The sequence below is a fragment of the Thunnus maccoyii genome, chromosome 16 (assembly GCF_910596095.1).
Source record: "Thunnus maccoyii chromosome 16, fThuMac1.1, whole genome shotgun sequence".
Classification (NCBI taxonomy): Eukaryota; Metazoa; Chordata; class Actinopteri; order Scombriformes; family Scombridae; genus Thunnus; species Thunnus maccoyii.
In genome coordinates this window covers 18,971,765-18,984,368 of record NC_056548.1, presented here as the reverse complement: position 1 = coordinate 18,984,368, position 12,604 = coordinate 18,971,765, and the positions used below count along the sequence as shown (strand labels likewise).

General features: G+C 40.7%; 2 protein-coding genes across 11 annotated transcripts in view; one reads left to right on the top strand and one right to left on the bottom strand.

Annotated features, from left to right (window-relative positions):
• dnajc17 (DnaJ (Hsp40) homolog, subfamily C, member 17) overlaps nucleotides 1-12,604 on the top strand; it is a 51,847-nt gene that overhangs the window by 17,376 nt on the left and 21,867 nt on the right. The gene's annotated exons all lie outside the window — the stretch shown is intronic.
• LOC121914060 (cdc42 effector protein 3) lies at nucleotides 3,327-9,194 on the bottom strand. Of its 2 annotated transcripts, none has more exons than XR_006100461.1 (2): nucleotides 5,282-6,856; nucleotides 3,327-5,187 (listed from the first exon to the last, which is right to left on the bottom strand). XR_006100461.1 is itself a non-coding variant. In XM_042437031.1 (2 exons), the coding sequence occupies exon 2, from the start codon at nucleotides 6,114-6,116 to the stop codon at nucleotides 5,502-5,504; it is 615 nt and encodes a 204-aa protein (XP_042292965.1). In that variant the 5' UTR covers nucleotides 6,117-6,251; nucleotides 7,639-9,194; the 3' UTR covers nucleotides 3,327-5,501. The 2 variants fall into 2 exon arrangements, 1 of the variants encoding a protein (XP_042292965.1); XM_042437031.1 differs by adding an exon at nucleotides 7,639-9,194 and having other exon boundaries at nucleotides 3,327-6,251.

Here is a 12,604-nt window from a genome sequence, read left to right as displayed (position 1 = left end):
CCTTTCCTGTCCAACGATAATCTCATTTTGGCTGTTTTGTCATTGGATTAGTATGAAGTAGTGTTTTTTTTCTTTTGCCATGTACATTTTGATACTCCGATGTTGTAATCTTAACCTGTGTGAGATTGCAGATCAATAGACTTGTATGACCTGTACTTGTGTCTCCAGAGCTGCCATTGAACTGGGTTTCTCCCATCAACCAGCGCAGTGTGTCAGTCCCCCCTGTTGGGCTGTGAGACTCAGCCTTCACACTGGGCCTTGTCACACAAATGTCTTTAAATGTTATTATGGTAACCCAGTTTGCCTTACAGATATCCAAAGCTGATTGCTTCATTTTTTTTGCCCTGCATCCAAGAATGAAAACATTCCTATGGCAGGGTAATTTTCAAATTAGCCCTCAGCTAATACTTCTCACTAAAGAGGCACTATGACATAATGGGTGAACCGGTGTGGATAGTAATGTTGATCCACATCTGGCCTGGGGTCAGTGGACATGGGGGGTATTTGAGAAAGAGAGATAGAGGTAATAAGAAGCCAGAGCCTTGGAGGTCCTTCTCCTTGGACTCTATGTGAAATCGAAAAATCAGATCACTCTCCTGTCATCTACCCCTCCATCACGCCTCCACACCAGCCAGCTGCAATCACATAGGAGAAACTTGGGCGAGGACTTGCTTCTTTAACCTCATCAATCCAAACACAGTGCTCAGAGAGTCAGGGTCACAGGGGAGCCCAGAGAGACACACATATGACTTCAGCCTCAGCTTCAGTTCCAACTCTGTGGGGCTTAATAAATGACTCTGGGGCCAATGTTAGGGACCTAATAGAGTGGGGGCCGCAAATTCCCCTTGAAGCCCCCCCCCTCAGGGTCCAGAGACCTTGAACATTACTTAGTTATACTTTGGTGTGTTAGATTCTCACTGCTCCCACGCAGAGACACTGAGGAGACCTGATAAGTCTGTTATTATTTTGCTTATCCAGAGAGCAGATATGACATGATTTATAACGGGCCCTACTGCAGTCACCCAGTTTTTCTCACCGTGGATATTAAAAATTTCAAAATAGGGAAGGGCCACATCTTCCACACCGTGTGGAATTGCTCCCTATGCTCTTGACTTAATTCAGACCTGTCTTTTGGGATAAGATCTAGTTTCATCTCTGTTATTTGTTGTGTCTTTACATCTTGACATAATAAATTATCAGAGTGAGAGATTGGGAAATGGGCAGGCTTATTAAAGAAGTGTTTAAGTTAAGTGCAAGCATTTGTTTTAGCATTGTAGTGTACACAGTTGCAAATTTCAGGGAATCCTGAATGAGTCATGATGCCTGAATGAGCCTGAAGTAAAATAATAAACAGTTGTTTTATATCAGTTGTGGCCTGTGTTTGATAACAAAGCCCACGCATGGCTCAGACACTGTACATGTACAGTAATTGCTGTGGTTTTCTGAGGGCTGTAAATAGTTGATGCATCAAAATATGATTTCACATGTGTGGCCAACTATATGGATTCCACAGAGTATGACTTGTAATTCATATCTCACCTCCCAGACTGCTGCGGATATGGAATCGCTATCTAAACATCTGCTTTGTCACTGCCAGATGTAATGTTTTTGTCTCTGGAGATGTGATGCCATCATTAATCACTATGAACCTTGATTCACGGTTTATTGTGTAGTTTAGCATATCATATTATTTTAAGTGAATCTATCATAAAGGTTTTAAATTTGAGCTCTCTATGCCTGCTTCTTCCATCTAGAGCCGGAGAGCAGGCTTGTCACGACACAAACCAGATGCAGCAGATCAGCTATTCTGGGATTGTTTTTCCAGCCCGCCAGTTTGCAAGTGCTTGAAAAGAGCACTCTCACCTAAAATAGCCCCCGAGTCTGGAAGAGATGCACTGGATGTGGCCATGTAGTTGGCATATTCAACCCTGGCCTGACCTCTCTCTGAATGGAGATAATGGACATCTAGGAAGTAGATCAGCATGCTGTTTTATCCAAAGGCAGCATATAATGTTATGATTGGTTTGTACCTGATGTTATTTTTGCATTCCAGGTTAGTATAGAGTAGAGAGAGACAAGTAATGAGTTTGGGGTGATAAATTGTGTATAACAGGACCCTCAAGGAACAAAAGCAGAGACCTCACAGTTTATAGAAAGGATACACTGGTTTAGGAAACCTCGGAGTATAAAGACGTGTTTGCGTTTTCTCATTAGACATGGAATGAATTGCTTGGTGTGGTCAGAATGTCAAAATGATTGTGTTACGCCCAAGTACGCCCACTTCATCATCCGTATCATGAGAAGGGATAGCTGTTGTGTATTGGCTTGGCACTAACTGTCCTATAGCATGATACAGACAGCATAAACAATATCAGTTTCACAAAATCCCCTTTTGTGTGAGAATCCATGTGAAACCATGCTGCATATTTCAGTAGCATCAGGTTGTACTGGGAGATGCAATTATAGTCCAAGGATTTGCCAAAACAATATTTTTAGTTTTTTAGTTAGTGCCTGACAAAATAAATAAATCATAAGAGCTACATTTTAGTGAGATGACAGGGTTTCTAGCTATTCTCTATGACAGCAAGTTTAGACTTTTGGAGGGAGAGAAGTGGTACCAGATGTGATTGGGATACTTCACAGCTCGGCCAGTTTGTGCAGCGCAGACAAGATAATTTGTCTTCAATTACAGGCCCTTTCTTCTCACATCAGTCATGTGGCTGAACACTTGCTGAGCTCAAGTTTATGTAATTCCTCACATTAAGGGCTCTTGTGCAAGCAATGTAGTCATTGCGGCCAAGGACTTGTGCGATTGCAAGAAGGCTTTTTTCAGAAAAAGCAGTCTTTGAATATGCTAATTACTGAAAGTGATAATGAATAAGGATAATATGTGTTTTCACAAAATTTGTTTGGGGTTTTCTTTATCAAATCAGGTTGAAGTACATGAAATACCAAGATTTGATATTTATTGTGGTACTTGTATGGTATTTGTTTTTTAAATATTGTTTTTAAAGGGGACCTATTATGCTAATTTCCAGCTCTATATTTTTATTTCTGGACTGCACTAGAGTAGCTTTGCATGATTCACAGTTTCAAAAAATTATTTATCTTATACTGGCCCTTAATGCAACCCCTCAGTTCAGCCTCTGTCTCTAACAGGCAGTCTTAGCTCCTGTCTCTTTAAGGCCCCCCTCCTGATCAGCTCACTCTGCTCTGATTGGTGAGGGGCAGCTGTATCAGTTGTGTGTGTATATATATATATATATATATATATATATCTATATATATATATGACTGAAAATAAGGAAAAACATAATGGGTCTCCTTTAATTGATTAAAGTTGTCTACCCATGTTCTTGCTTAATAATTTGTTTGCACAATATCTGTCCGACATTGCACAATTCTTCCTTCTCTTGTGAACAAATTAGCCTTTGGTCATTAAGGTGGGGAAATGCTGTCTCATGTTAAGTCTGTATTACTGAAAGGCTCTCTCTCCTGCTTATCATAAAAAAGTAGCCTCTATAGATAAGACTGCCAAATTGCCGGCACACCCTGGTTACCCATTGAATGTCACTGCCTTGTGACACAGGTGTGCCTCAGAGCAGTGCATGCCTAACAGCCCAGCAGTAGCTTCAAAGTCCAGTTTACTGTAATACAGTATTTGTGGCTCTACACAAAACCCTGCTTGACATGCCTGTGTAATTTAGGCTTTTGTGTCTCTCCACCTTGAAATAATATTGTTCTGTTTGTTGTGTTGGATACTTCAAGGCTATAATTTCTCTAGAAACTGTCAGGTATAAGTGACAGACAAGGCTTATTGCTCCACAGTGGCTTTTGACGGTTAAAAACGCCAAATAAACGTCAGTCTATCAGAGTGTGTAAACAATCTCATACAAACACTCTAAAATGTTGGCATGAGCAGCTCTATTCACAAAACCATCAATCTTGGAATTTGAAATACATTTTTCTTTACTTCCCCAAAATACAATACAATAGAACAGAGTACATTTTTCAAAGCAGTTTTTCACAATCTGTTATTTTCATGAAATATACAAGAAACAGGGGAAATGATATCCAGTTTAAAATGGGACATGTCAGAACAGATATACAGTGCAGACGTACCCACAAACATGGCTGTATCTGTTTGGACATGCATAGAATTTCTAAATCCATTGCTAGAAGCGGGACACTTGTGGTTCGTTTATTTTGCAGCGTGACCCGTGGGGCTCTTAGGAATTTGACTGGTTCTGGGTTTGCCTCACAGCCTTTCCTGGCAACCCCCCACTAAGACACAGACTGAGGCCCTGTCCTCTCTTCTCCTTAGACCTGAGGAAAATGAACCTGGACTGTCAGGAGTAGTATGCACAAATCTCTCATTAACCATGCATGCTTACTTGTGCATGCGTGTGTTTCTCTTTACTTGTGGGCAAGTGTATGTGGGATGCAAGTATGTATTTTTCACGTGTCGGGGGTCTGTTTGGTCAGAAGGTAGTGTTTAAACCCTCATCAGGACTTTTGCTGCAGTAATGGATGTCTCTGGTCCTCCTCCCTCGACACCCCCTGCATATGTGGAAGTATCGTGTTACCCTTTACCACTTTCCTTCTCGTGCGCCACTCACCAGAGTATTGGACTCTGATTTGCAGCTAAGAAAACAGCCTGTTCTGGCATTTTTTTTTTTCTACTGAGGTCTTGGACCTGTGGCCTGGCTTGGTCTGCAGCCCAACCTGCCACCACTGGCTGGCTTTTATTGGAAGCAGAGCTAAGTGTTTGTTTTTACTGCATTGTTGGGAATGAGAGATGGGGGGTACCTTGGTCTACCTTTGAGTGGGGCCTCTGGGATGCGTGCGGAGGAAAAATTGCCCTCTGCACACAATAGATTGGCAAGCACACCAAGAGCCAAGACATCACAGCTCGAGGACCTTGGATTCCAGCCGCAGCTTTCCTTTTCTTAAACACAACACTCTTAAGTCTTAACAGCCGTCTTCAGTGCTGTGCTGTGTGGTTAGGGGAATTACAATAGCAAAGGAGGAAAGTAAAAGAAGGTTAAAATGTCCAGCTTCAAGTTTGACATCAGACAGAGTTCAGTCATTAACTTAATCGTGTCTATCTCTTCAAGGGGTGAATCTACGGAGAATCATAACTTTGGGATCATGCTCGCTGTTCATCTTAGAAGTTTTCAATGGTATCTGATTAAATAAAAGTAACATTTTTTTACTGAAATGCTGAAGAAAGGCAACATTTTTCATCCTGTATATCAGTCTTTCCAGTATAGTACTTTACCTCCGTTAAAACTTAGGTGTTACAAGATCTCTCCACAGGTCACTTGTAACTGCTTGGTACCCAAGAATCATAGGAACCGATATCTCCAGATTTATTTGAACCATGACCTCTTTAGGATACTGGTTTGTCCATAAAATCAGAAGTGTGTCCCTCAGAAGGGTTAGAGTTAGACCCCTCCTCCATATTCCAATCTCATAGTAACGCTCAGTAACTATATTATTTATTGTTGGAGTTTGTCCATCACCTGGAGAACATCATCCAGGATTGAAGGACCCAGGTCAAGGCTAAAGGAAAAGCCACTGTCCTCCTCCTTCTGCTGTCCAGCAGGTTTGTCACAGGTCCCTGTGGAGTCTCCATCCTTGTCTGAACTCAGGCTGCCCTGTCCAAAGCTGTGAGTCTGATTTGGAGCAACATTCCCTCTTTGGTACTCATCCTCTTTTTCCATCTCTCCTTCCTCACTATCCAGCAGTGGCATAGAGCTGCATTTCTTCCTCTTATGGGAGGCATTGTGCTGATGGCCCACGGACCAGTCAGGGCTCTCTGAACCCTCTGCCTCATCCAAATTCAGACGAGGTGGTTTTGGCGGTGGAGAGCATGCCAGAAAGAGGTTCTGCTCACTCTGGGAGCTTTGTAGAAGCAAGCTGTGGCCCATCTGTAGGAAGGACAGGTCTCCAAAGCTGTCTGTATGGGCATCGTTTCCAATATGTGAGATGTGGCGGAAATCAGCCAGTGGTAGGCTGATCATGTTGACAGACAGCACCTCCCTGCGTTTTGAGTTTCTGCCGGACCAACGACCAGAGGATGGCTTTCTGTACAAGGATGTTCTAAGTGGCATCTTGGCAGATCTTTTTAATATAGGCTTGAATGTCCTTTTGTTATATCCTCAACAGTCTTTGTGTCCTTTTGTATTTCCTCCTTTGCTTGATAATGAATTCTTAAGAAGTGGTGAGGCTTAAAAACGTAATGCCATCTGCAACAAAACACAAGAAAAGAGGATTATAATTAAACAAATGTACGTCAGATACCAAGTTTCCTTTGAAATTTTTTTTTATAACACTTTTGATAAATCCATTTTTGTTTACTCAGGTTTCACTCTCATCATGTTAGAATACAAAGCAGGTCTGTGCGTGGGCTTGTCATGTAAGTCAGCACCAGATGTAAGTGTTGGACTGTATCAGTCGGCCTTATGTGAATCAGCAGCTATTGTTCAGAGATTGCACCTGCTCCACTTGATTTTGGTTTAATGAAATTCAGTATTATTTGGCAACAGAGGGATGTTCCAAAATTGCTTTGAAGCTTTCATCTCTAAATATTTACTTTTCAAATCCCAGTTTTTTCCCATAAATGCAGGTGTGGTCTGCTGTCTATCTTCCAAAGGAAGTTTATTAGCCTACTTAAGACTTCCAGTAAGCAAAGCAACAAAAATGCAGATTCTCCAGTGGGAATTGTTATCCTGCATGTAAGTACATAGCATCTCTTCACATTTTGTTTTGGTGAAATGTAAGTTTAAGGTAATTTCTGTAATAGCTGAGATGCAGTCTGTTTATTTTATTGTGATGTGAGAGTTATGTAATGACTCTGGATGTAAAAATTAATAAAATTTTTATTCCATAAAAACAATATGACTTTAGGCATTATATTTAAAAAAAATAGGCTATCCATTTTCTTATGTAGTTTGTGGATTTTATATGATTAAAAATTCACCTCCACCAACAAAACTTAAAAAGAAACATCTTGGTTCAAATGAAGCAATACTATAACACTTGTCAAACTTTGTTTTAAAAAAACAACCATTTTTGCATTCTGGGACCTGTAATCATCATCATCATTTATTGACTAACTCAGTTCATCAACGTTGGCATGCCGATTAGATAATCAGTGTCTGTGATTTTACAGTCTCCCCAACAGCTTTGCCCACATTAGATCTGTGTTCGTGACTTGAAACACTCACTCTGTAAATTTGTAAGCCACTACAGCAAACAGGTTTTGTTGGCCTGTAAAGGTTTTATCGGCACTTAAGTAGCAGCGGGAGATTGGAGAGCGTGGACACAACAGCATTCCTTTCCAAACATGTCAGTTTGGCCAAGGAGGAGTCTTAGGATTTCAGCCATGAGTATCCAGTTCAGAAAACACTTCATGGCCAAGTAAAAATTCAAGAAGCCCATGAAAACAGATTGGTCAAGAAACACTTGTGAAATTATCTTTCTAAATGCTGCCATAAATGATCGATTTGTCTAATGGAAACACTAACCTAGATTTAAAAGTAATTGATTTGAAGATTTGTCTTTTCATGCAGTTGTCTGTTTAGTAGTACAGTTAACAATATAACAGGTAAAGATTGATTAGTTAGTTCTTACCTGTCTTCCTGAGAAAATACAAGATATTTGAATCCCACGCATGCACACACGTCTCTGTCAGGAAACTAGGCTGCGTCTCATACCTGCACACACTCACAAACTCTTCTTTGACATGATGGGGCTTGTTCAGCCGTTACAGAGAAGACCTTGTTGTACAACCTTGAGACAGAAACAGAGTGAGTTAAAATAGTGTTTTCCTCAATGACACAACCAAATCAACTTACACACCAATTTGTTGCATTTAAGACACAATAACCTTACTGCCAAGAGATTGACTCTCTTACCTTTGTCTTTACTGCTGCCTAGGTGACTGTTCTCAGTCCTTGGACATTTGATCCTTATTTTGCTAATCCTTCCAAGTGTAAACTCCCCTTTGCATTGCAGAACACTCCAGGTGTGTTGTCGGTGAAAGTCTTCTTTGCCAAAGAGATAAGCCAGGTGAGGTCAGAGTACAAGAGTGTCAAGGCATCCAGGTGGACGTTTTCTTTATTTTTTTTTCCTAAGGCTTTGCGTAGTTTATATTTGCACTTATTCCACTTTAGAATGGTTGCCAGCCATCAGATGATATCATCCTGATTGTGATGTGAATTGGCCTTTTAGTTATAAGTGTTAAAGTAAATCCTGCTGATTGGTTGGCTGCACCCATTACCAGAGGGAGAGTGGACGCAGGGTAGGAGCTGCTGATTTAATTCCTGTGATACTGAGAAAGATTGAACTGCAGGAGAAACTACAGCACACAACTCATTTTAACTGCTGTATGGTGTGTGAATGTGTTTGAGAGAAGGGAAGCGTGAGAGAGGTTGAGTTTGAATAGGTTAGTGAGTGTTCAACAGGTTGTGTTTGTGTCTGAGAGTGGGTGTGTTTCATCGTGTGTGTGCTTATGTAAAAAAAGGAAGTCTTAGTCGGTGAACAAACAGGTCAGCTACCCAGAGGTGGGGGTTAACTGGTCTCTAATCTCCATGTCATTGTCCCCCTACTCTGCTGATTTCCTGATTTCCTGCCTGCTGTTGGCTTGTCTAAAGCCCCTGAGTCCAGCCCACTCTACAGACCCTTCTGCCTGACTGGAGGCTTACAGCTTCTCTATATAATCAAAGCACACTATCGCACACAGACATGTATGTACAGGCACGCTGGGTTGCACAAGAGAGATAAGTTGTTGCATTTCTAATTCTCATGCCTCCAGCATGTTGTCTTTGCCTTTGGAATGCTATAGCAATACAGGAATGGAAATTGTATTGGAGCAGCAACTTTTTTATGCTGTATGGAATTTGTCTTTGTTAAAAATAGTGGGGTCAAAGCATTTTTTTTGTGTTTTCACAGGCAGTAACTGGGATCACACATTTTCTGTTGTCTTTTGGTTTGCAAAGATTATTTTTTGGAATACAACTATTTAATCTTCAACAACTTGTGTCCCTGTGTCACACAGAGAGTAAATTAAAATCACCAACACACCATCATGCTTTGATATTACAGCCAAGTCTTATGTTCCAGCAAAAAGGAGGACGTGGCCCTGGATCCTTTTGTCTCAATGCTTTCCTCTTGTTTGCTAAACTTAAACATGCAGGGTGTGAAGGAAATGGACAAATGGTATCTTTCACTACTCATCCAGTCCTTTCAAATTGATCCAATAAACAATAGGCGTGCCGCCTGATCCTCTCTTGTACTCTGGCCCTGCACTCCAATGCCAGAACAGTCTGAAAGACCAGACACAATTACTCACGCAAATGAAATTATCATAACATTTACTCAAGAATGAAACAGAACATTTTTGAACATCTCTGTTCTGAGAACCCCCCTCCTTCCACCTTCAACCACAAAACTGCTTTCATGCTAGTAGACAATCAGGGTGAAGAGCTTGTGTTATCTACGGTATTTGGGAATGACCTCACAAGACCTGCTGTCTGACCAAGGTTGGGCTTACTCTGCTAGTTGTGTTGTCATGCTATGTAGCCTCTGGGCTGATGCGTTTAGCCATAGCTGGATTTCTGTATAAGCCTCTTCTCTAAGGCCTGACCATAGCGGGCAGTGTGGTTGATGCAACTATGCTGGGCCTGAAATCTGGGATGCTGCGTGTTTTTGTTGTTGCAGGATAAAAAGTGTTTCCAGATATTGCTTTGACTGGCGCTAGAAGCCCAAACTGAGGCTTTGGTGGATATTCTTCTGGCCCTTTGTTGTGTGTTCTCCAGCTTCCGCTGTATCAAGGCCCTAAAACAGACAGCGTTTAGGCAAGATTTACAACAAGCACTCTGTCTGATTCTTTCATATGAAAAACATTGTTCAATGACAACAAACATAGGACATACTGTACTTTGATAAAATTCTGCCTGTGGTACGTCCATGAATTAGCCTACTCAGAGTACGATAGGCATGATAATAGACAGACAATTTTCTTTGCTGTGGTAGAGTACTGGACTACCAAATTTCTGTATTGATCTCTAAAGCAGTTCTTTTTTCTAGTAGCCACTCTTTGTAATTTCCTTTCATCAATTTTGGCAAGAAACATCCCAGTGTGCATTTGTCAGCATCCTAACCCTTGTCATCACTGTTTGTCTTCAAAATGATGACTCAGTGATGAGGTTTTTTTGACAATGCTCCAACAGAGCAGCAGTCTCAGCAGTCTGGCTGCTAAGAGGAAGTGCAGACACTCAGTTGCATGATTGCCACATGACAGAGAGATCTGACACCAGTCAAAGTCCAGGTGTTACATTATTGAATCTCAAGTTCAGACTTATCAACACATGACAAAGCTTACAGTAGCCTCTAATCGACTCAGTCAGGTCAGGGACAGCATAGGAAGAGGATGAATAGGCTAGATAATGAATGGAGAGATAAAGCAGGTATTTCAGATGAGGTAATGTATATCGATGACAAATACTATAACAATATAAAACAGCTGAATGATGAATAAAAGCAAAACATCTCAGAATTTGTCATACTCTGAGATACTGTATATTATGGATATTTAGAGCTATTTGGGTTTGAGTCTGGCGTTGCACATTTGCTTCATGCTGTCCCCTCTTGTATAGACAACTGTCCATTAAAGATAAAAAATAATCTACCAGAAAACAGTAACATAATAGTAATGTTTTGCTATGATAGAGAAAAATATTGGACTTGCTCTCCTTGTTGTTTTTCCTGGATGGAGTTTAAAGGGGACCTATTATGGTCATTTTCTGCTCTATATTTTTATTTTATATATTTAAGGCCCCCCTCCTGATGAGCCCACTCTGTTCTGACTAGCCAGCTTTCAGGAAATTAAAAGCTTTTAAATGACTACATAATGTGAGACTTTTGTTTTGAAGAATTTACAGGAAATGAAACATGTTCCTCACCATGTTAGCAGTGCTAAAAACCAGTCAACACAAAATACGGAGAAAATTATTCAGCAGATCAGTTAGAAATAATGCAAGGAGGAATAGCACAAACAGAAACAGCCACAGTTATGATGATGTTTGATGAAGAGCTGCAGATGACCAGCACACCTCCAACAGGTAAACATTCTACTTTGCCGTGCTGTGCAATGGAAAAACACTAACAGCATTCCAGCTTGACTCGAGTCATGGCTCGGCGTGACTACCCCCAAAACAACGGAAAAACACCACAATGTCAGCAGAGTGGAGTAGTGAACTTGTGTGCTGTGCATGGAGCAGATGACCATATACAGAAATCCGTCACAAGCCGACGTCGGCTCGGGCTGAAAGAAGAAAAACCTGTTGGAAACCAAGTGTTCAGAGCAGTCTGAATCCGGTGCTTTTTGCTCACAGGGATTACTTCTACATATGTTTACCTCATTATTTGATTTTGGCCACATTTAATATGAACATCAAACATTGTAACATTATATATACATGACTGAAAATAAGGAAAAGCATAATAAGTCCCCTTTCAAAAAAAAACATACATATACATATGCATAATTCACAACATACTGTTTTTTTCCTGTAAATGTGGGTGGTCAGTGTAGGCTGAGAATGTACTGCCGTGTCTCTTGGCACAGAATCATTAGTAATTATTAAATCATGGCTGTGATATTTAGATTACTTTGCAGACTGGAGATTTGAAGTAAACAGTATGCAGCAGGATACATTCCTCTAGTTGTTTGTTCTGTACATTAAATAGATAAGGAGGCCTCGTTAACATGGGAACACAGATATACGCAGAGTAAACAGACATTTCAAGTTTGTGTATTTGGAACCGTCATTTGATTTTCATTTTTTCCCTCCCCTCACAATGCCCAAGCTCTTTTTTGACGTCTCCAAAGTTCAGACTGCATTCTTACCAGTCTCATGGCCCCTTTTGTTTTAATGGGAACTCTGCTGCAATCAGAGGGCTTTTCCTGGAAGGCTAGGATGTGAAAGACATAATTTTGCTTTTACAACGATGTATTGTTGGATATTAAAGAGGCCAAACTCCCACATCTCCCTATTCTAGGATCCCTGGGCTCATCCATCATAAAGAGAAATGCCAGGGCACCAGGAGTTCAGGTCTTTGCTGCCATTTCTCTTTTCACTGTTTATTTCCTTTGCTTTAACAGTTTCCAAAGGCACTCTTCATCTCTGTCCAACAGACCTCTATTCTGTCCAATACCGTGACTATGTACGATCACATGCATACACGTCCACACATATACACACCTACTGACATAGCACCTCACACCCTCTCCTGCCTTTTTCCTTCATTCTGAATGTAATTGGCTAAATCTGCAGTCCTCACGCAACTACAACTACCTATTATACACAGTATTCATTCAGGTACTGTACTGTACTTTTGGGTAAACAGAGCAATACACAGCGTCTCTTTTCTATTGCAGCCTGACTTTGAGATTTAGATTTTTTAAATATCTGTATTTTTTCATATGGTAAATATATTTTCTAGTGTATTTTCAAGGATGTAATTTCTGCAGTTTGCATATGAAATAATTGACATGTATAACTGTGGTTGTCACAGTCAATGTATTAGTATAATA